The sequence below is a fragment of the Colobus angolensis genome, unplaced genomic scaffold (assembly GCF_000951035.1).
Source record: "Colobus angolensis palliatus isolate OR3802 unplaced genomic scaffold, Cang.pa_1.0 Scaffold128, whole genome shotgun sequence".
In the NCBI taxonomy this organism is placed as follows: Eukaryota; Metazoa; Chordata; class Mammalia; order Primates; family Cercopithecidae; genus Colobus; species Colobus angolensis.
Window position 1 is genome coordinate 573,847 of NW_012114030.1, and position 24,397 is coordinate 598,243.

General features: G+C 46.7%; 1 protein-coding gene and 1 long non-coding RNA gene across 2 annotated transcripts in view; one reads left to right on the plus strand and one right to left on the minus strand.

Moving 5' to 3' along the window:
• KIAA0556 (KIAA0556 ortholog) overlaps nucleotides 1-24,397 on the plus strand; it is a 241,683-nt gene that overhangs the window by 155,355 nt on the left and 61,931 nt on the right. Inside the window, exons 9-13 of the mRNA XM_011933461.1 lie at nucleotides 3,874-4,046; nucleotides 5,062-5,127; nucleotides 7,051-7,157; nucleotides 9,378-9,480; nucleotides 14,157-14,372. Of these exons, the coding sequence (XP_011788851.1) occupies nucleotides 3,874-4,046; nucleotides 5,062-5,127; nucleotides 7,051-7,157; nucleotides 9,378-9,480; nucleotides 14,157-14,372 (665 nt within the window). The remainder of the gene's footprint in view (nucleotides 1-3,873; nucleotides 4,047-5,061; nucleotides 5,128-7,050; nucleotides 7,158-9,377; nucleotides 9,481-14,156; nucleotides 14,373-24,397) is intronic.
• LOC105505607 lies at nucleotides 13,873-24,120 on the minus strand. The gene is made up of 3 exons (XR_001000781.1): nucleotides 24,029-24,120; nucleotides 23,650-23,771; nucleotides 13,873-14,609 (listed from the first exon to the last, which is right to left on the minus strand). It is a non-coding gene; the product is annotated as an uncharacterized LOC105505607 (long non-coding RNA).

Sequence of the window (24,397 nt, forward strand, 5' to 3'; positions counted from 1 at the left end):
AATTTACATCTCCAGCCTAGGCTCTCTCTCAAACTCTGGATTCCTGTGTGCACAGGTCAATTCAACAGCTCTGTTCTGGTGCCACACTCACATCCTGAACCCAGTTTGTCCCAAACTGAGCCGTCTGCTCCTCCCAGACTTCCTCCACCCACAGCCTTCCACAGCTCAGCAGAAAGCAGTCACATCTTCCACTTCAAGCCATCACCCATGGAGTCACCCGTAACTCCTCTCTTCCTCTCCCATCCACAGCTGGAAGTCCTGTTGGTCTGTCTCTGGCAGATGCCCGTAATCTGACCACATTCTGTGTCCTGTCCTCCACCACTGTTGCCTCCTGTCGCCTGGACAACTGCAGTAGGCCCTGACCATCTCCCTGCTTTCGCCCCCACCTCCTTTCAGTCTTTTCTCCACTCTGTACCTACATCAGATCTGGTCTTCCTCTGCTCTGAATTCCTCAGTGGCTCCCCATTTCCCTCAGAGCATGGGCCTTCCAGTGCCCTCCAAGGCCCTGCATGACCTGCCCTCCCCCAACCCCTCTCAGTCCTTCTGTCAGCCTATACCCCTGCCGGCTCCGCTCCAGCCCCGTGGGTACCTGGCTGCTCCGAGAACACATCACACTCCTCCCATCTTTGCGCTGGTGCCTGGAGCACACTTCCCTGGTCCTCTGTGAGGCTCTCTCTGCCCCTGATACCCGCACTCCAGATCTCCCTTACCCCGATCTCCTTTGCGTGGTTTTAAATGTCAGTTTCCACGTCAAACACTGTGTTTTAAATTTATTATTTCTCCAGCTTATGGTCTCTCACTGTGTGAGTGAGGGACTTGGTTTCTCTGGTCACTACTGTGTCGCCAGTGCCAAGAACAGAGCCTGGCACAGATAAATATTTCCCCAAGGGTTGAGATTCAGTAGGTAAACTCTCTTTAAGCACCCCAAAGAAATATTTGGAGCAGTTCTATATTTTAATGGAGTATGTTTTAGTATGAAAAAAAAATCCAAACATAAAAAATTGAGAGGATGTTACAGTGACCTCCCCTCCCTGCCCCAATGTATCCATCCATTACCCACCCTTGGCAATAATCAATTTGCAGCCAAGTTCATTTCATCATCACCCCTACCCATTCCCCAGATTTTTAGGAAGCAAATCAAAGCCTTCATATAATTTTATCTACAGATATTTTAGTATTCTTTTTTTTTTTTTTTTTTTGAGGTGGAGTCTCGCTCTGTTGCCCAGGCTGGAGTGCAGTGACTGGATCTCAGCTCACTGCAAGCTCCGCCTCCCGGGTTTACGCCATTCTCCTGCCTCAGCCTCCCAAGTAGCTGGGACTACAGGTGCCCCGCCAACTCTCCCAGCTAGTTTTTTTTGTATTTTTTAGTAGAGACGGGGTTTCACCGTGTTCGCCAGGATGGTCTCGATCTCCTGACCTTGTGATCCGCCCATCTCAGCCTCCCAAAGTGCTGGGATTACAGGCTTGAGCCACCGCACCCGGCCAGTATTCTTTTCTTTTCAGAGCTTCATTGTACTCTGTTGGGTGGGTGTACCATAATTTATTTTATTAGATGCTTAGTCTTATTAGGTGCTTCTTTTATATCACTGTGTATTTTATAAAACCAATTTTCCATTCATGGGAACTTCCAGAATCAACTGCAACTTTGCAATACTTGTTTTCTTAAACTGGGGTGTTATTACTTTGTAATTCTTGTTACCCGCGCAAAAGCAAAACAGAAAAGAGCAATAATATTGCAAAATACCCATCCCTCTTCCTAACATTATATGTTATTCTTTACAGGTATTCTGTAAGAAAGTTAATTTTTTAAATAACTTTTTCTTTTGATACAATTTTTTTAACTTTGAGTTTCAGGAATAGGTGTGCAGTTTGTTCTATAGGTCAACTGCATTTCACAGGGATTTGGCATACAGATAATTTCATCACCCAGCTAATAAGCATAGTACCTGATAGGTATTTTTTCTGGTCCTCTCCCTCCTCCCACCCACTACCCTCAATAGACCCCAGTGTCTGTTGTTCCCCTGCTAGTATCCATATGTTCTTGTTGTTTAGCTTGTAAGTGAGAACACACGATATTTGGTTTTCTGTTCCCATGTTAGTTTGTTCAGGATAATGGCCTCCAGTTTCATCCATGTTGCTGCAAAGGACATGATCTCATTCTTTTTTATGGCTGTATAGTATTCCATGGTGTATTCCATAGTATTCCACATTTTCTTCTTCTCTCTCTCTCTTTTTTTTTTTTTTTTGAGACAGAGTTTCACTCTTGTTGCCCAGGCTGGAGTGCAATGGTGTGATCTCGGCTCACTACAACCTCTACCTCCTGAGTTCAAGTAATTCTCCTGCCTCAGCCTCCCAAGTAGCTGGGATTAATTACAGGTGCCTGCCACTACACCCAGCTAATTTTTGTATTTTTATTAGAGACAGGGTTTCACCATGTTGACCAGGCTGGTCTCGAACTCCTGACTTCAGGTGATCCACCCACCTCGACCTCCCAAAGTGCTGAGATTACAGGCATGAGCCACCATCACCGGCCTCCACATTTTCTTTATCCAGTTTACTGTTGATGGGCATTTAGGTTGATTCCATGTCTTTGCAGTTGTGAATAGTGCTAGATGAACATACATGTGCATGTGTCTTTATGGTAGGATGATTTATATTCCTTTGGGTATATACCCAGTAATGAGATTGCTGGGTCAAATGGTAATTCTGTTTTTAGTGCTTTGAGGAATCGCCATGCTGCTTTCCACAATGGCCGAACTAATTTATACTCCCACCGGCAGTGTGTAAGCGTTCCCTTTAATCGCCAACCTCGCCAGCATCTGTTAGTTTTTTACTTTTCAATAGCCATTCTGATTGGTGTGAGATGGTATCTCCTTGTGATTTTGATTTGCTTTTCTCTAATGATTAGTGATGTCAAGTATTTTTTCATGTGATTTTTGGCTGCATGTCTTGATACAATTTTAAACTTAAACATTGTGAGGATAGTACACTGACACTTCCACCCTTCACCCACACACCCAGATTCACCAGTTAACATTTTACTCCAATTGCTTTTGCTTTATATTCTCTCTCTCTCTATATATATATATAATTACATAAAAATTATATATAATTATACAAAGATATATAATTATACAAAAATTGTATATTTATATATGCAAAAATATTATGCACACACTTATGTGTATGCCCGTTACCATGTATTGATCTGTAAATTAAATTACATAACTATAGCTAGATCAATCGATAGAGGGCATGTATGTGTGTAAATATTTGAGATGAAGTTGCAGACATCATTCCCCTTTACCCCTGAACTGTGTGTGTGCATGCACATGTGTGTGTGTGCATGTATGTGTGTAAACCATTTGAGATGAAGTTACAGACACCATTCCCCTTCACTCCTATGCATGCGTATGTGCGTGCGTGTGTGTGTGTGTGTTTGTAAGCTATTTGGAATTAAGTGGCAGACATCATTCCCCTTTACCCCTCAACACTGCGGTATATATCTCCTAAAAATAAGGGCATTTTACATAAGCACAGTACACTAATGAAATTCAGGATATTGGTATTAATAGAATACCACTGTCTAAGCCATAGACTGTATGTGAATTTTCCCAGTTGCCACAATAGTGTTCTTTACAGCACTGCTCCCTCCCCAGGACCAAGTGCCCCCAGGGCCACCACTGCATTCAGCCATGTCTGCCTAGTCTCCTGTAATCTGGAACCATTTTCTTTGTCTTTTATGACCTTGACATTTTTGGAGATTACAGGCCAGTTGTTTTATAGAATGTTCCTCAGTTGGGGTCTAATAGATTTTGAGCTGCACTCCGAGAATATAATCTAAAGGAACGTCCCCCTATCTTCTGCCCTCAGGACCTGGAAGCCGGCGAGAGAGACCCCTGTCTGCAACCCGCAAAACTCTTTGCGAGGCTGAGGACCCAGAGGAAGAAGCCTCTGCTGTGCTCCGAGCCATCCAGGTGGAGAACGCGGCCCTGCAGAGGGCGCCCCTCAGCAGAAAGGCCGAGCAGCCAGCCAGCCCACTGCAGGTGCGCTCCGGGCAGGTCGAGGAACCAGGGGATGCTCCCTGGACTAGGCAGTGTCTGAGCTGCAGTTAAGAAGAGCAGGTGGGCAGAAGAGAGAGGTGTAGTGGGTATCACTGACCCCAGATTCATCCGTGTTTTCAGTGTTCACAGTCACCCACTGACCTGCTATGGCATTACTTCCGCCTTCTTTTGACTATTTCACAAAGCCTAAGCTGGGTGCTAATCAGCCTCCAATCCTCACTGATTTCCCTGCAAACCCTGGATACCTTAGAGCAGGGTTGCAAACGGGTGGGTCAGTGAAGAATGGAGTCAATGACAAGCTCTGGCTTCCCAGGAAAGGTCTCATTCCCAAGCATGGACCCTTCAGGTATCCATAGTCTTCACTGCTTCCTATTGTCCTGCCCCTGGCCCACTTCATTTGTTCACAAAGCCTCTCTGGGCCTACAGGGGTTTGAGTTTCCAGCTGCTGCCTTCAGCTTTGAGCAGCCAATAGGAGGATAAATGGTGGGTAGAGCAGGGACCTTGGGGAGCTGGAGGCATTGGGTATAGCTTGGTGTGCACATTCTTTCCCAGAAGCTTGGTGTGTGACTCGCCTGTCGAAACCCTTTTTCATAGTTTGTCCCCCTCGATGCTCTCTGTAGCCCTGAAATAGGCAGGGCTGATTTCATTGCCTCACTTCACAGATGTAGCCACTGGTACAGAGAAGCAAGGTGGCCTGCTTCTCTCAAGGACAGGGTGATCACATCTTTGGAAGTGGCCGAACTCTGCCCGCCTGCAAGCCCAGGGCCCTGTCACCAGCATCGGTTGTTCCCCAGGCTCTATCTTGGGACTGATCTTTGGGGCATCCATCGAGCAGCACCTATTGTGTGTGTTCCCAGACCTCTGACCTTGCCCCTGAACTTTACGTCTATGGTAGCTTGAGAAGGTCCCTGCCCTTTTCTGTGCCCTCATCTTTCTGTGAACAGCATGGAGTGAAGGCTTTGTTCCAACATCACATCATGTGATCACATCCTTACAGGATGCAGAGGGACCACCAGCAAAACCATGGACCAGTCTACTGGAGGAGAAGGAAGAGACCCTTGAGGTCAGTGCCAGGCAGAGACGAATGACAAAGCCCCAGGCATGTGCATAGCACCTGACGGCCTCCAGGGCACTTTCCTTCACGCTGTCCCACCAGGTCCTCACTGTGTGCCCTGAGCACTGGTGTCATGCTGCCCATTTCACAGATACGGAGACCAGGGCTGGCGTGGCTTACCCAAGGTCACGAGTTGAAGCCAGAACTCACCCAGACCTGCTGACTCAAACTGTTGTTATCTATCTATTTATTTATTTATGTTATTATTATTATTTTTTGAGACAGAGTCTTACTCTGTTGCCCAGGCAAGAGTGCAGTGGTGCAATCTCGGCTCACTACAACCTCTGCCTCCTGAGTTCAAGTGATTCTCCCACCTCAGCCTCCCAAGTAGCTGGGATTACAGGCACCCACCACCATGCCCAGCTAATTTTTTGTATTTTTACTAGAGACGGGGTTTTACCATGTTGGTCAGACTGGTCTCGAACTCCTGACCTCAAGTGATCCACCCACTTCAGCCTCCCAAATTACTAGGATTACAGGTGTGAGCCACCACGCCCAGCCTATATTTCTGTTTATTGACAAGACAATGTAAAACAGATCTTAGTACCTTGAATAAATAAATTTTTTTATCTGTATCTATCTAGGTCGGTTAAGTATATCTCAGCAAATTTGGTCCCAACAAATAAGGATGTGAATTAATAAAATGCCCAGGACTGTCTTTGCTTGGTCATACACAGGTCTGTGTCATGTGCTTAGAATACAGAGGCAGCTGAGACAGATGAGCCCTGGCCCCATGCAGCTTACAGGCAGCAGCAAATAAAACCATTCATAAACAGGGTGACGTCAGAGAGCGATGACAATCACAGCTGCTAATATGTGAGAGAATGACAGGGTATGGGGCAGTGGCTGCCTCTGACAGGGTGGTCCTGGGTGCCCCTGGGAAGGCATGTCCCATCTGAGCTGAGCCCTGCCTGTTCAGAAGGCACCAACAACAGGGAATGGCATTCCAGGTGGAAGGAACAAGGGAAAAGCTTTGAGGTGAGAATGAGCCCAGCCTGATCACGGAGCAGGAAGAAGCCCTTTGTGAGGCGGGGAAGAGGGGATGGGAGAAGCAGAGGGAGACAGAGCCCAAGTAGGACAGGGTGTGCATGTCGCACCCCAGAGCACCAGAGTTGTTTATCGTTTGCATTGCTGCCACTTGTCCTGCCAGTTCCCATCATCCTCGTCTGCCGCTAGCCTGTGTTTCTGACAGGCCTGCAGTAACTGCCCAGGTCCGGAATTTCTGGATGACCTAATTCCTGACCCACAGAGATTCCGGGGACTAAAATCTTCTGCAGATAGACAGCAGGGCACATTTCTAGCGTCAATGATAAATGAAAAAGAAGGGGAAAAGGCTCAGAGAATTAAAATGAAAGGGCCTAATGCTGTTACTGGAATTCTTCATGGGGCCTGCTTACTTTGTACAAAGCAGAACAGGGGCTCAGTTGAGATGGCGAGAGGATTTTTTTTTTATTTTTTGAGACAGTGTCTTACTCTGTCACCCCGGCTGGAGTGCAGTGGCACGACCATAGCTTACTGCAGCCTCAAACTCCTGGGCTCAAGTGATCCTCCTCCCGCAGCCTCCCAAAATGCTACGGTTGCAAGCATGCACCATTGCATCCGGCCAGTGAAGCTTTCTGATAAGAGAAGGTTTCCAGTAGCTCATCGAAGTGGATTGTTTCCTAGGAGCACCCTGGTCATCGGAAACTGAGATGGTGTGAGGGGTTCTAGATAGAAGCTTCGGGCAGTTGCTGTCACCCTCACATTCCTGTTCCTGTTTTATACAAAGGGACTGTCAGCCTAAGCATGTCTGCCCTTGACCATGACCTTGCTGTGTCTTAGGCCAGGAGTGTTGCCTGAGACATCTGTTTAATAAGCCTTTCCCATCCTCAGCTGCTTCCCATCACCACGGCGACCACCACTCAGGAGCCGGCCGGGGCAGCAGGGGGAGCCAGAGCCATCAACCAGGCCATGGACAGAATTGGACTTCTGGGAAGCAGGTACTACCAAGGGTGAAGCCAAACCCAAAACCCCTTAGGAGTGCAGCCATGGGGATCTTCTTCATGAGTGTTCTTTGCTTTTCCTATGTTTTTTCAAACCCCCTATTTCTTTCTTTAAGATGGGGTCTCACTCTGTTGCGCAGGCTGGAGTGCAGTGGCACAAACAGCTCACTGCAGCCTCAAACTCCTGGGTTAAAATGATCCTCCAGCCTCAGCCTCCTGAGTATCTGGGATCACAGGTATGTGCTGCTGCACCCAGCTAATTTGTGTACTTTTTTGTAGAGATAGGATCTCACAATGTTGCCCAGGTTGGTCTCCAACTCCTGGGCTCAAGCAATCTACCCACCTCGGCCTCCCAAACAGGCGTGAGCCACCACGCCTGGCCCCAGACTGTTAAATGATTCCTTTAGACTATACTCTGTCCCCCCCTCCAACCCTAAAGCATTCAAATTGACTTGATTTCTTTTGGGCATATAGCTCTTATCTTGGTCAGTTTGGCCCCAATCTGTGTAGAACTTGAACCTTCTCCGGGTTTCCAGAAGAATACCCCATGCAGCACAGGGCGTTAAACTTGTTCCCCTGCTGATCTAGGGGGCGAGGCTGGCCCACAGCAGCGTCCTTCGAAGCTCCTTTTCTCTATTAAAAGTTTGTCCAAACTCAGCATTCTGTTCCATTAATGTGTAGCAGCAGCTATTGGAACTGTCAGGTTTTATTATCAAAATAAAGCCTTCCCTCTAGTCTTCAGACAAAATAGATCTTCAGAAAGATATGCCAGGCTGAGCCTGTAGTTTCTGGCATGCCATGGCACACAGGCACACTCCGAGGGCCGCTGTGCACAGGCAGCTGTGCATGCTGTGCACTGTGCACAGTGCCTGGCTGAGGGGCGAGAAGGGGCTGAAACCCAGCCTGTGTGCTGGTTACTAAGCTGAGGGCCTGGCCTGGGGCTGCATCAGCCCAGAAAGGGGGTGGTGGCTTTTCTGCATGAAGAAGGAATTCACTAGCCAAGCTGTGTGCCCTCCAGGTCTGTGTCTACCTAGAGGGAGCCCTTTGTTATAACTTACAGGAAAACTGAATAGGCTAAAGGCACTGCCATCCATTCCTTTAAGACTCTCCAGGCCCCAGATAGAAATCAGGGCTGTGTACCATCATGGCCATAATAAGAACTCGAAGTTTCCCCTGCATGTGAAAAGGCTGCAGCCGGGCGCGGTGCTCACACCTGTAATCCCAGCACTTAGGGAGGCCGAGGAGGGCAAATCACCTGAGGTCAGGAGGTCGAGACCAGCCTGGCCAACATGGCGAAAAACCCGTCTCTACTAAAAATACAAAAATTAGCTGGGCATGGTGGCACACGCCTGTAATCCCAGCTACTCGGGAAACTGAGGAAGGAGAATTGCTTGAACCCCGGAGGGGGAGGTTGTAGTGAGCCGAGACTGTGCCTTTGCACTCCAGCCTGGGCAACAAGAGTGAAACTCCGTCTCAAAAAAAAAAAAAAAAAAAAAGAAAGAAAGAAAGAAAGAAAGAAAAGGCTGGGCCATGAGGATATTTTACATCTGATGCAGTTTTATTACAAGCAGCATGCACTCCGCCAAATGCTTCTTTCCTCGGCATCAAGACCCTTTGTGCTTCAGGGTCTTGGGGGTACCCAGCCTTAAACTGCACACGTGGGCATGTTTGCAAATGATGAAGGCATGCTCTGCTGGGTTTAGAATGCCATGTCCTCAGGAACAAGAGGAGCAGAGCAGATCTCCAGCCCAGGAGTCAGCAAATTGTTGCTGTAAAAGGCCAGATAGTAAATATGCTTTGCAGTTGGTTTTGTTGTTGTTATAGTTGTTTCTTCGTACAACCTTTAAAAATACGAACCATTCTTAGCTCACAGGCTCTACAAAAACAGGCTGCGGGCTGGATTTGACCTGTAGGCCTTAGTTCGGCTGACCACTGCTCTTGACTCTCAAGTTCTAAGCTTAGGGAGGTCAGCTGGCCGCCTTGCCCCAAGCAATGTTTCCCCAGCTGGGCTCTGATTCCATCGCTAATTGTATAGCCATTTATAAAGGGAGAAAAACAGCAAGCCTGCCCTTGCCTTTGAACTGGATACAGAGTGCATACTTCCTCTTCATTGCCTGTTCCCGAAAAGGAAATGTCAATGTGGCACTTTTAATGGGAATGTTCCCTTTTGTAAATCATTTAGTACTACCTGTTTGCTAAAACCAAATCCCATTTCAGACAACAGCAGAAGCTTCTGGAAGTCCTCCAGGCCGTCGAAAGTGACTCTGCCCATCTCAGCAGGGTGGTTTCACCAACCAAGGAGCAAGTATCAGATGCAGAGGTGAGAGCCTTGACTTGATTTTCAGTTCTACATTCAGGAAGGTTCCCTCAGAACAGTCATTTTGCATCGGTGGGGATTGCTCTGACAGTAGTTAAATGAGCGTCTCTCTGCCTGTGTCTCCATCTCCCCACATCCCCGGCACACAGAGATATATATGATGAAGAGCAGGAGCAGAGAAAGGAAGATGTGGGCCAGAAGTTTCAGCAGAGAGAAGCCTGTCTGCACAAGAGGAAACATAAATAGCATGAAAGCCCATAGGAAAATGTCCAACATCGCTGGCAATCAAGAAACGCAAATTACAACAACCTAAATGTCCCATTTGCTCTCTGAATTGACAAATTATTTCTGAGGATAACCTCTAGTGCTAGCAAGGTTACAATAAAGCTGTGACAGCCACACATACCTGGCAGGCAGCTGTATAAACAGGTAAAACCCTCTTGGAAAACAGAATGCTTGACCTTAGGAAAAGCCTGAGAAACACTTCTCAGAGTGTTTCAGCCCCACAATCCCATTTCCTTATCTAAGGAAATCACGCCACAGAACTAAGAAGCTAGAGGCACAAAGATGTCTGTTACAGAATTACTGGAAGTAGGGAAGACATTTTTTAAAAACCTAAATGTCTTATAACAGTGGAGTTAATCAGGAAAAGTATGATACATCAGCACGATGCAGTAGTATAAAAGGATGGAAGCTATCATTACGAGACGATGCAGACAAGAAACGTTGGCGATATCAGCCTCACTGTAAAAGGTGATGTTAATCTTCAAATCCAATAGGATTGCAACAACCACACAAAGATGTGGCCATATAAGTGTGCTGATGGAGCTAGGACACAACACACAAAAGGGAACTGGGGCATCAGAGTGGTAGGGTTAACGGCGATTCAATTTTCTTTCTTTTCTTTTCTTTTTTTTAGACAGAGCCTTGCCCTGTCGCCCAGGCCGGAGTGCAGTGGCGCCATCTTGGCTCATGGCAACTTTTGCCTCCCAGGTTCAAGCTATTCTCCTGCCTCAGCCGCCTGAGGAGCTGGGATTATAGGCATGCGCCACCATGCCCAGCTAATTTTTGTATTTTTCGCAGAGATGGGTTTTTGCCATGTTGGCCAGGCTGGTCTGTAATTCCTGGCCTCAAGTGATCCACCCACCTCGGCCTCCCAAAGTCCTGGGATTACAGGCCACCACACCCGGCCTCCATTTTCTTTCGTGCTGAAAGGTGTGTGTCCCAGCACATCCTTCTGCCCCTACCTTCACCCAAGCCATTCTTAGTATTATTTGGTATGGTGGTCACCAATGTTACTACTGGCCAGTGAGGACTTAATGCGAAGTCCTCCCAAAGCCACATATAAAATCCTATGACAGCAGAAAGGCCCCTGAGCTGGCCTGGTCTGGACTAGAGTTCCAGCTTTGAATCTGTGGCATCCATTGAGAGATTGTGTGACCTTAGACAAGCCTCTTAAGCTGTCTGGTCCTGGCTGTCAAATAGGGTCAATAATCCATGCCCCACAGGCCACTGTGAGGATGAAACAGGAAAGGTCTCTGAGAGCATGCAGCTCAGGGCAGGGAGAGACCAGCAAATATCTGCTGAGAGTTCACCGAGAAAAATCAAAGCTGGGCTCCCTACTGCATGCAATAGTTTCTTTATTTGTATTATTTTAATTAATTAATTAATTAATTTTAGAGATAGGGCCTTGCTGTTTCTCCCAGGCTGGAGTGCAGTGGGTGTGATCACAGCTCAATGCAGCCTTGAACTCCTTGCTCAATCGATCCTCCCGCCTTGGCCTCCTGAGTAGCTGGGACTACAGTGGCCCCCCAGCACACCTGGCTACTTTTAAAAAATTTTTTTGTAGAAATGAATCCCTGCTGTGTTGCCCAGGCTGGTCTTGAACTTCTGGGCTCAAGCAGTCCTCCTGCCTCAGCATCCCAAAGTGCTGGGATTGCAGCTGTGAGTCACCATACCCGGCCAAGTCTCCTTATATTACGGGAGACAGAAAATCCAGGGCAAACTGACTTATACAACAAAGAGAAGAAAAATGACAGACTCTTCTCATTGAAAATGACACAGGGACGGCCAGATGGGGCCTCATCCAGCAGCTCCCACTGTGTCTTTCCCCTCTGTCTGCACAGTGGAAAGCTCAGTCCCACCCCCTGCAGCTCAGTCCCATCTCTGCTCCCTCCTCTTGGTCCCCAAATAGCTAGAATGGTTCTACCTTGCACCCCGTATCATCAGACTCCACTGTCAGGAGGGAAGCCCGTTTCTCACCATGTAAATCTGTGATTGGCGTGCTTGCACTGACCTGTGCCAGCGTGCTTGCCTGTGCTTCCTTGGACCAGTCGGGCCCCTCCCTGGAGTGGGGAAGGGTCAGTCCCCCTATTCTTTATGGCTGAGAAAAGAGATGTCGTGGCTTCCCCCCAAGGAAAATCAAGTGGTCTCAGCAAGAGCAGGGACAATGAATGACAGGGGCCAGGAGCTGCCCAGCCAGTGTCCCCCTCCCACCGCCAAGCAGGATCCCAAATTGGGCAGTACAGATTGGGCAGTACAGAAGCAGGAGGAGCCACTGAGTAGCAATAGACAAGTTGTGACACTTGCTTAGTTAATAGATTCTTCAGCTTTTTCATTTACCAACACAGCTGAGGAATTTGCGCATTTCAGATTGCACTGGGTGGGAGTTCTAGCAGCCCCTCTGAAAGGCAGCCTGCCTCCCATCTGGCCCTCCTCCCATCTGGCCCTCCTGCCTCCCACCAGCAAGCAAGGTGAACAGTGCTACTTCTTCAGCAGCCCCCAGACTGACCGCTTACCTGGTCCTGGATCGCTCTACGCAAGCACAAGCTTATTAACCTCCCAGTCCCCTGGAGTCAGCTAGGCCAGTTTAGCTTTATCAGTGTCCTGCATGCCTGGGACTCAGACCCAGGGCAGCAGAGGGCTTGGCCAGGACCCCACATGGCTGTGAAGCAGAAGGAGGAAGCTGTGGGTTCCGAGGACCCGGCTGATCAAAACAGGCCCTGTCTTTCATCCGGGAGCTGTGAGGTGACCTCTCCCTCCTCCCTATCCACGTTCCCACCATGTGGCAATCAAGGCCCCTCCAAACACACACTGAGAGCGATAGCACGTCTCACTGGCTATTAATTAAAAAAATAAGTGGGGAACAGTTGCTGTTCATTTGCTCGGCTCCCTGCTCACAGAACCATTGCAGATTACCCGTGCTAATTAACAGAGGGCATGTGCATGCGGGGAATGCACCATTTTGTGAGTGACTGATCCGTGGCGACCAGTGCTGCAGTCAGCCCCGGAGGGCCTCAGGAAGCCATTCCGAAGGGTGGCCGTTTATTGATGGCATTCACGCAGGCTCTCAGAGCAGACAGCCGACGCGGGAAGGATGCAGGCATTAAAACCAATGAAGGAGAGAAACAGAAAGAAACAGACACTTACAGAGCGCACCCAGGGCCAGGGCTCGTGATAGGGCCTTCTTAGGTATTGATATCCTGTTTAACGTCTGTGACAGGATTATCACATACATGGTGTCATGTCATCTTCCCCAGCCAGGCCGAGGGATGTCAAGTGACTTGTCCAAGGCCAGGGGGCCATGTTTCCTACTATATCAGTCCGCTAGGACCACCATAACAAAATACCATACATGGGGTGGCTTCAACAACAGAGATTTATTTTCTCACAATTCCAGAGGCTGGAAGTCCAAGATCAAGGTGTTGGCAGGTTTGGTTTGTTCTGAGGCCTCTCTCTTTGGCTTGCAGACAGCTGCCTTCCTGCTTTGCCCTCATATGGCCTTTTTCTGTGTGTGCATCCTTGATGTGTCTCTCTGTGTGTCCAACTTTCCTCTTACAAGGACACCAGCTGGATTGGATTAGTGCCCCCCCACCCTCCCCCTAGCCTCATTTCAATTTAATCACCTATTTAAAGGCCTTATCTCCAAATACAGTCATATTCTGAGGTACTGGGGATTAGGGTTTCAACAGATGAATTTGAAAGGGCTAAATTCAGCCTGTAACCTTTTTTTTTTTTTTTTTGAGACTAGGTCTTTCACCCAGGAGTGAAGTGGTGTGAACACAGCTCACTGCAGCCTCAACCACCTGGGCTCAAACAATCCTCCTGCCTCAGCCTCCTGTGTAGCTGGGACTACAGGCATGTGCCGCTGTGCCCAGCTCATTTTTTTAAAAAAAAAATTTTGTAAAGACAGGATCTCACTTTGTTGAGGCTGATCTTGACCCTCCTGGCCTCAAGGAATTCTTCCACTTTGGCCTCTCAAAGTGCTGGGATTACAGGCATGAGCCACCATGCCTAGCCTCATCGCGTAACACCTACTCAGTTCAGCAGGTCGTGACAAGCTTCTGGGTACCGAACACTGAGTAGTGGGAGAGAAATGTGCGTGCTTAGGCAGAATTCAATGCTTTTTAGACATTTTTATTTATTTCTAAACTCTCAAACAGAATGCTCACAGAGTGCCAGTTACACAGGGACTCTATTTTGAATGCTTTACAGTATGAATTCATTTGATCATAAGAATAACCATAGGTAGTGGGTGCTATTCTTATCCTCATTGTACAGATGGAGAGACTGAGACATTGAAGGTTAACTAACTTTTTGAAGGCAGTGGTAGCAGAGGTAGAGCCGAATTCAAGCCTGTCATGACTTAATCCTTTGGTGTTATTTTTCTCTTCTTTAAGGACAAACAGAGAACAAGGGCAGACGAGATCAAAGATGCCATCTACGTGACCATGGAGATCCTGTCCAACTGGGGCAACTCGTGGTGGGTGGGTCTCACAGAAGTCGAGTTCTTTGACCTGAATGACACAAAGCTTTATGTATCCCCCCACGACGTGGATATCCGGAACACAGCCACACCTGGGGAGCTGGGCCGCCTCGTCAACAGGAACTTAGCTGTGAGTAGAGGGGACACTGGATTGCTTCTTGGCTGTGTATTCCCATGCATTTTCTCTGCCCTTGATAAATCTGTGTTAAGGGTATGAGTGGAGGGAGGAGAAGAACAACAAAATCTGGCCAGGTACGGAGGCTCACACCTATAATCCCAGCACTTTGGGAGGCTGAGGCAGGCGGATCATTTGAGGTCAGGAGTTCAAGACAACAACAAGCCTGGGCAACAAGGCAAAATCCTGTCTCTACAAAAAACACAAAACATTAGCCAGGCATCATAGCTCGTGCCTGTAGTTCCAGCTACTTGGAAGGCTGAGGTGGGAGGAGATTGAGGCTGCAGTGAGCTGTGATTGTACCACTGCACTCCAACCTGAGCAACAGAGTGAGACCCTGTCTCTAAAAAAAACAAAAATAGGCCGAGTATGGTGGCTCACACCCGTAATCCCAGCACTTTGGGAGGCCGAGGCGGGTGGATCACTTGAAGTCAGGAGTTTCGAGACCAGCCTGACCAACATGGTGAAACTCTGTCTCTACTAATAATACAAAAATTAGCCAGGTGTGGTGGCACGTGCCTGTAATCCCAGCTACTTCTGGAGGCTGAGGCAGGGGAATCACTTAAACCCAGGAGGCAGAGGTTGCAGTAAGCCGAGATTGCAGTAAGCCAAGATTGCACCATTGCACTCTGGGTGACAGAATGAGACTGTCTCAAAAAAAAAAAAAAAAAAAAAAATTAAATAAAATCTACCAGAGTTATTCATTTGGGCAAAGTTGGGGAGGAGCCTGAGGGAGTGGTGCTGGCAGAGGCCCCAGACACTCTGTCCCTAAGCTGTTTCCCAGCCCCTGCTCTGTGGGTATTTCTTGGGGGAGCCAATTCACCTTCTTTTATCCACCTTGCAGTTTTCCAGTCACCATCAAACACTGGACCTCAGGAGTCATTAAGGTTAATGGTTGTTCTTTGTAGTTGAAGAAACTACAGCTTGGAGAAGGGCATTGACTTGGCCAAGGTCATGCAGCTGGAAGGTAGTGGAGCCAAGTTCATATCGGGCAGCCTGGGCCAGTACCCTTGCCCACACTCCCTCAGGACCCTGCTGCCCTAGCTCGTGAGGTGCACACTTCACAAACGTTGAATGTTTCTTTCCTTTAAATATCCAACAGAGCCAGGTACAGTGGCCGACACCTGTAATCCCAGCACTTTTGGAGGCTGAGGTGGGCGGATCACCTGAGGCCTGGAGTTCAAGACCAGCCTGGCCAATATGGTGAAATCCTGTCTCTACCAAAAATATAAAAATTAGCCAGGCGTTGGGACACACACCTGTAGTCCCAGCTACTTGAGCTGAGGCAAGAGAGTCGCTTGAACCTGGGAGGGGAGGTTGCAGTGAGCCAAGATCGTGCCATTACACTCCAGCCTGAGCGACAGAGCAGGACTCTGTCTCAACAAACAAACAAACAAACAAACAAACAAACAACAGAATTTACCAAAAAAATGATGGGGGAGGGTACTGGCATTTTTTTCTTCCTGCAACTTGCAAGTTGGACACAAGAGATTTTGAGCTAAACTGAGCCAGAGTAGCCAGCCACATCATCTTTGCTATGCTGGGCCTCAGCTTCGTTCATAATTATCTCATAGGAGACCTGGGAAGATGTTGTTATTGTGTGATCATAGCTCACTGCAGCCTCAAACTCCTGGGGTCAAACTGTCCTCCTACCTCACCTCCTAAATAGCTGGGACTAGAGGCACACAACACCACATCTGGCTAATTTTGTAAAATTTTTTATAGAGACGGGGTCTCACTATGTTGCCTGGGCTGGTTTCCCTGGCCTCCAGTGATCCTCCTGCCTCAGCCTCCCAAAGTGCTGGGATTACGGGCATGAGCCAGCATGCCCTGCCTTTGCTGTTATTGTTATTATTATTAATAGTATTAATACCACTGGGAAAAGTAGTTAGTGTTATTCCCATTTTAAAGAAGAGGAAACAAGAAAAGGGGTGTTTGAAATGTCTGATTCTAGAGACCCAGATTCTGGTCTTGACTCTGGCCTCGGCAACTTAACTGCCTTCTCTGAGAGTGGATTTTTCTGCCTGCTGAAAAATGGGAGATTGGGTCAATCATCTTTTAGGATTCTTAGATTTCCAGCAGCAGAAACCGAGTCCAGCTCAGTTAGCACATGTTTAAAAAGTAAGTGTGTTTCAAGTCTTTTGAGTAGCTAGCGTACTCACTGCCATGCAGGCCGGGAGAAGACGGGCTTTGTGGGAAAGTTGGGGTTTTAGGGAGCATCCTGGAATGCTGGCCACCACGGGTGTGGTCTTCTTTTGGGGGTGGGAGATAAACAGGAGGATGTGAGATTCTTCTGGAAAGATTCTTCTCTTTGGACTTGAGGTTCTGGGGGAGATTGTGCTGTCCTACTTAGAGAGTTGACTGTTTTGGCCTTTGTGTGAGTGGTCACTTCCATGGCATCCGAAACCATGACTAACTTACGTCCTAAACTGGGTCATAACTCAAGGTTGGGGGCTGCTTTCAGAGAAGGGAACAAAATGAGAAGGGGAGATGGAGAAAAGGATAAGGCTTCATTCCCTTAGTTCATACAACAACCATTATTGAGATGCCTCGGCAGTGTCGGTTGGCTGGTTGGTTTGTCCTCACAAAAATAGTCTCAGGAAAGGAAGGCTGATGGACAAGCCTGACTAGGGCAGGACGTCTTGATGCCAGTTCCACCAAGATGCCCCAATGGGGCAGGAAGGGATTCTCCCTGAAGGAGTTCAAGATTGCTTAGAAAATGTGTAATGTATGTCACAAATAAAAATAAAAATTAAGAAATTCAAGATCACCACTAAAAGAAAGGCAGACTGGATGCTGCATAGCTAAGAAGCAACAGCTGTCCCCAGGGTTGGACTGGGTGGGTCTGAGTCCCCTTCTAGATCAGCAGCTCTGTGATCTTAGCCCTCAAAAGATGCAGTCCCTGAGCTGTGGATAACGGCCACCTGGGTGCTGTGGCCTGGCCTATCCCTGCTCTGCCTCCAGATTCAAGTCTGTAGGCTCCCATGCTTGCTGCTGGGACTTGGGCCAGCCCTCGCCACCCCTCCCCTACCCCGCTCTTGCAGAAAGCAGTGGCATTTTGGAAGCCTGCTCTCCAGAACATAGCACACTAGGGACAATAAAAAGCATCGTTGGATTTGATGGGGACCAATTCTGATGATTGCTCTCCCTTTTTTCTGTTTAGCAGAGACTGGGGCACTTTGCTGTGTGATGACCCATGGTTTTGGTGGATTTGAGGTTTTTATTTTTTGGCCCTGCGATTGGGACATGAGGCAGCTGTGTCACCCTGGGCTGCCGGGTCTCTGGGCTCATCTGCAGGAAGGCTGGATTCCCCCTTCTTCCCTGATGCAGGGCTTCCCTGCATCCTGGGTCCCAGGCCCAGCGCTACTGGAACACACTGCCTCTCAGAACCATCTAATTGCAGCAGCATGTGGCAGCCATAGCCTGGTGCATCGCCTCGTTTAACCCTCACATGAACCTTGGGATGACTCTCCCCATTTTATCAATGAGAAAAAACAAGATGCAGTGAGGAAGAGGCACTTGCCTCAGGCCATAGAGCATGGCTAAGGGAGCCCACCCAACAGCCGAGGTACCTAGAAGTAGACGCTGGGTTTGAAAGAGAAAATGCTTCAGTGGAGGTGAATTGGGGCATTCAAAAGATGTGGGAGTGCCCCAGCCTCTATGGAAACTCCTCCCGTCTGTGCCTGCACCACGTCTCTTACTGGCTGCATCCCAGACCAAGGCCTCGAGATGACTCCAGATTTGTACACCTAGCCCCGCCTGCCCCTCTGAGTTTCTGACGTGAATGTCAACTTCCTGCTTGACATCTCTTGGATCTCTCCTGGCCATCTCAGACTTCGTTATTACTATTCTTATTTTTAGAGACAGGGTCTTGCTCTGTTGCGCAGGCTGGAGAGCAGTGGTGCAGTCATTGCTCACTGCAGCCTCGACCTCCTGGGCTCAGCCACCCTCCCACTTCAACCTCTCAAGAAGCTGGAACTACAGGCACACACTACCACACTTGGTTAATTTTTTATATTTTTTGTAGAGATAGAGTCTCACTATGTGGCCCAGGCTAATCTGGATCTCCTGACCTCAAGCAACCTCCTGCCTTGGCCTTCCAAAGCACTGGGATTACAGGCATCAGCCACCATACCCAGCCCATTTCAGACCTTAGAGATTTAAAGCTTAAGTTTTGATTCCCCTGCCCTCTTCCCCACATCACTTCTTCCTCCAGTATTTCTTGTTCAGTAACCAGCATTGCTGTTGGCTTAGATGCACCACCTAAAGTCTTCCTTGATTGCCCTAGGAAATTATGGATTTCCTATGAGTCTAGAATTATTTCCAAATAAAAAGTAATAATAATAATAATAATAATATGTGTGTGTGTGTGTGTATATATATATATTACACTTTCATGTATTGGGGATTGATGTGGTTTGACTGTGTCCCCACCCAAATCTCATCTTGAATTGTAAAAATACCCACTTGTCAAAGGCAGGGCCAGGTGGAGATAATTGAATCATGGGGATGGTACATTTGGGCACAGTGGCTCACACCTATAATCCCAGCACTTTGGGAAGTCGAAGCAGGAAGATCACTTGAGGCCAGGAGTTTGACACCAGCCTGGGCAACATAGTGAGACCCTATCTCTATAAAAAAAAATTAATTAAAAAAATTAACATGTATGTATGTGTATATTTATGTGTGTGTGTGTATATATATATATATGTGAGAGTGTGTGTGTGTGTGTGTATATATATATATGATTGTGCCCTTCTCCTACTTAAAACATGTCCACTGTGACTTCTGGTTACCCTTGGAAATAAAGCTCAAGCGCTTTCCCATGGCCTGGAGACTCTCTGTGAACAGGCCTCCACCTCCCCCTCTGCCTGCTTCACACCCAGGCTCCAGCAGCCTTGGGCCTGCCCTCTCTTCTTCCAACCCACCAACCTCATTCCTACCTCTCCAAAACCCTCTTCCTCCAGCTTTTCACGTTGCTTCTCCACATTCAGATTTCAGCCCTAATATCACGTTCTCAGCAAGACTTTCCCTCACCCAACAATCTGGAGGAGTCCTGTTCCCTCCCACCCTGGTCACTATCACATCACCATTTTTCATTTCTTCAGAGCACATCTCACTGTAAGAAATGATCTTGTTTACATGTATATTATGTCTCCCCAATTTAGCTGAAAATTCTTGTCTGTCCTGTTTACACTATATCCCCAATACATAAAAATGTGCCATATGTATTATTTTTGTTTTTTTAAACGGAAACATAGCTTGCAGGTTTTTGTTGTTGTTGTTATTTAAGCTTACAATTTTTAAACTTTTTATTTGGAGATAATTTTAGACTCACAGGAAGTTGTAAAATAGTACAGAAAACAAGAACAATAGAAGTCAATGAAATCAGAAGTTGGTTCTTTGAGAGGATTAGCAAATTGGCAAACCTTTAGCTAGAATAACCAAAAAATGGTGGGGGAGAAGATTAAAATTACTAAAATCAAGAATGATAGAGAGAACATTGCTATTGACCTTACAGACGTAAAAAGGATTACAAGGGAAAATGAAATTAAGAAACAATTATGTTTACAATAGCATCAAAAGAATAAAATACTTAGGAATACATTTAACAAAAGAAGTACAAAATGTATACTCTGAAAACTACAAAACATTGTTGAAAGGAATCTAAGATCTAAGAAACTGGAAAAGCATCCCATGTTCATGGATCAGAAGACTTAACATTGTCAAGATGGTAATACTTCCCCAAATTAACCTACAGATTCAGCAAAATCGCTATCAGAATCTCAGCTGACTTCTTTGTACAAATTGACAAGTTGATTCTACAATTTATAGGGAATTTCAAAGGACTCAGAGTGCTAAAATATTATTGAAAAAGAATAAAGTAGAACTCACACTTCAATTTCAAAACATACTACCAACTCTGCAGTGATAAAGACTGCATGGTACTGGCATAGGATAGACATACAGATCAATGAAATAGAATTGAGCATCCAGAAGTAAACCCATGGATTTATTTATAGTCAGTTGATTCCAACAAGGATACCAAGACCATTCAATGGGAAAAGCATAGTCATTCAAAAAATGGCCTTGGGAAAAATGTGTTTCCACATGCAAAAAGATGAAGGTAGATTTCCACCATATGCCTTATGCAAAGCTAACTCAATGGATCAAAGACCTGAATGTAAGAGCTAAAACTTTGAAACTCTTAGAAGAAGACAAAGGTGTAAATCTTGATAGCCTTGAATTTGTCAATGAAGTCTTAGCTATGACATCCAAAGCACAAGCAATCAAAAAAAGGAAAAAAACAGATAAATCAGACTTCATCAAAATTAAAAACATTTTTCCTTCAGATGACACTATCAAGAAAGTAAAAATACAGCCTACAAAAAGGAGAAAATATCTGCAAATTGTATATCTGATAAGGGTCTAATATTCAGAATATACAAAGAAAAAAATCATAATGACAAAAAGATGAACAACCTAATTAAAATATGGCCAAATGACTCTGAATAGACATTTCTCCAAAAAAGATGTACAAATGGCTAGTGAGCACATTAAAGATACTTAACATCACAAGTTGTTAGGGAAATGCAAATCAAAACCACAATGAGATATCACTTCACACACACTAGGATAGCTGTAATTTTTTTAAAAAAAAAAGAGAAAATAAGTATCGATGAGCATGTGGAGAAATTGGAACCTTCATTCTTTGCTTGTGGAAATGTAAAATGGCTCAGCACCTGTGGAAAACAACTTAACAGTTTCTTGAAAAGGTAAATGTAGGGTTACCCATGACCTAGAAATTCCATTCCCAGGTATATACCCAAGATAACTAAAAACATACGTTTATTTAAAAAAAAAACAACAAAAAACTTGTACTGCATGTTCATAGCAGCATTATTCAGAATAGCCAAAAAGTAGTAGAAACAGCCAGATGTCCATCAATGAATGAATAAAGAAAATGTAGTATTTCCACAAAATGTAATATTATTCAGCCCTAAAAAGGAAAGAAGTATTGCTACATGCTACAACCTGGATGAATCTTGAAACCGTTATGCCAAGTGAAAGAAGCCAGACACAGAAGGCTATGTGTTGTATGATTTCATTTATATGAAATGTCCAGAATAGGCAAATCTGAAGACAGAAAGTAGATTAGTCATTGCCAGGGGCTGGGAGGAGGCAGGAATGGGGAGAGACTGCTAGTGAACATGGGTATTTTTTTTTTTTTTTTTTTTTGAGACGGAGTCTCGCTCTGTCGCCCAGGCTGGAGTGCAGTGGTGTGATCTCAGCTCACTGCAAGCTCCGCCTCCCGAGTTTACGCCATTCTCCTGCCTCAGCCTCCCGAGTAGCTGGGACTACGGGCGCCCGCCACCTTGCCCGGCTAGTTTTTGTGTATTTTTTAGTAGAGACGGGGTTTCACCGTGTTAGCCAGGATGGTCTCGATCTCCTGACCTCGTGATCCGCCCGTCTCGGCCTCCCAAAGTGCTGGGATTACAGGCTTGAGCCACCGCACCCGGCCGAACATGGGTATCTTTTGAGGGTGGTGAAAATGTACTGGAAGAAGATAATGGTAATAGTTGCACAACCTTGTGAATGTACTGAACTTTGTGAACACCACTGAACTGAACGCTTTAAAATGGCAAATTTTATGCTATGTGAATTATATCTCAATTTTGAAAAAAAAGGACAGAGAAATCTTATACACCTTTACCCAGTTTTCCCGAGTGGTAAATCCTATGTAACTGTAGTACATAATCAAAACCAGGACCTTGACATTGGTATTACATACAGACCTTCATACACTCACTTGGGTGTACATGTATATGGTTCTATGCAATTTTATCACATATATAGATTTCTTTCTAAAGATACAGACATCGAGATACAGACCAGTTCCATCACCACCAAGGAGTTCCCTTGGGCTCCTCCTGTACAGCCATACTTCCCCAAGCCCAGTCCTGACAATAGAAACCACTGATTTGTTCCTCTACATACATTTTGTCATTTCAAGAATGCTATGTAAATGGAATCATACCATTTATATAGCATTTATATCATTACTAAAGTTGGTAACCTTTCTGAGACTCGCTTTTTTTACTCAGTGTAATGCCCTTGACATCCTTCCATATTGTTGTGTGTGTCAATAGTTTGTTCCTTTTTAATGCAATAATTTATTAAATTGGAGCTACTTCTGAGGGCAGCGCACTATCTCCCTGCGGGTTGCTATTCAGTGTTATGTCAATGCTGGAGTTAAAAAGGCACCTTTGGTTTAGGAGTTAGAAAGTTACCTCCTCAGAGAAGCCTTCTCTAACCATCCCTTCTAAAATAGCTGTTCTATGGGCCATGAATAATTCTCTCTTATTTTTTTCCTAGAATGTGTCCCTCCTTGATTTTTTTTTTCTTGGAAACATTACCTGTTTGCCTTCCCTCATAGCACAGAGCTACTAGGACCTGGTGGGTTAGGTTCCCTTGCACATGCCCCGTGTCTGGCTCAGCATCGGTCCCCCAGGAGGAACCCTGTACAGTGTTTGTTGGGCAAGTTATGGAGTAGATATGTCTGTGCCTGCTTCCACCCTTTTGCCCTAGCACTTCAGGGCATGCTGACTGCTTTTCTGAATGGCAGCATTGAGATTTCTTTCCTGGAAGATTCTTTTTTTGGCCTCCAGGGCCCGCTTTACCACCCATACAGAGAGAAATAGAGAACCCCCAGGAGCAGCACTCAACCAACATTGGTGGAAGTTGGGGTATAAATACCCCAGCTCCTTGGCCCCGTTGGTGCAGTCACTCTGGCGCCTGTTCCACCCTGGCTCCCAGATTCCCTGGGGGGATTAAGGTCTAGTTGCCCACAGGAGCAGCTGTCTTCATAACATACCCTTTATGAGCCACCTTCCCTGCCTTGTCTCACTTCTTCACTCTCCATTGATATTTTCTGCTCTGTCTAAATAAGCTACTTACACATGGATCCTTGCCTCAGGGTCTGCCTCAGGGGAATCCAGAGACAGAATGAATTAATGCATGAAAGATGGAGGTTCGGATCCTCAGTCCACCACGTAGGCGCTGAGCAACCTTAGGCGATCCCACCCCTCGCTGAGCTTTGGCCTGTTTTGGTCAGTAGCACCTGCATTACAGCAATGCCCACCTCCTGGGGTTTCCAAGGGAAAGAAGCCAGAACCAAGGGCAGTAACAGCAGCATGAAGGCACCCGATTCTCGTTCCGCTGTATTCCCTACCCCCTGTGATGGGGAGGGAGGAGCCGCAGATGCTCTGCCTCCTGCCCTGGCACCAAGGGGTTTTCCCAGCATGTGCCAGGTCAGTCCTGGGCAGCTTCCCATCAGCCTTTCTCTCTGAGATCCTGTCTGTGGAGAGAAAACATCAGAAGGCTGGGGTGCTAATGAGGCCCAGAGTTATCCTCAGGTTAATGTTCTTTGACTTTGAACACCGCAATTCCCACTTAGGCCTCCTGTTATTCCTCCTGCTGACAGAAATGTGAAGGGAAATCAATTACAGTCCCCTAGCCCACATCTAAGGGTCAGCCATCAGTCTCTTCCTTTGTCAGGCAGCCACAGTGACCCATTTTAGGCCCCCACTCAGCAAAGGAATGAGACTCACCCGCTGGATTTGGGGATGTGGTTTCTTGACCCCTTGCAGCTGCCCAGAGCACTAGAAGTTCTTGTAGAGCTGGAGAAACTTGCCAGAATAAGTCAGAACCCCTTGAACTCATCGTTCCCCCTTAACAAAAGCCACCTCCTCCCTCCTGAAAGGCACCATTGTCACCGAAACAAGCCCCCTTTGTCCTCCACCGCAGCTGGAGCCTGGGCCTCCCATCTCCTGGGGGCCGATAAAACCCCAGATCAGCCAATCCTCCCTCCCTGGCTCTGTCAAGTAGCAGGCACGTTCCTGGTGGCGGGGAGTCTGTCGAGATGTTCTCAAATGCAGGGCGATGCCCCTTTGAGATAAAAGGGACAAGTCAGCCAGTGT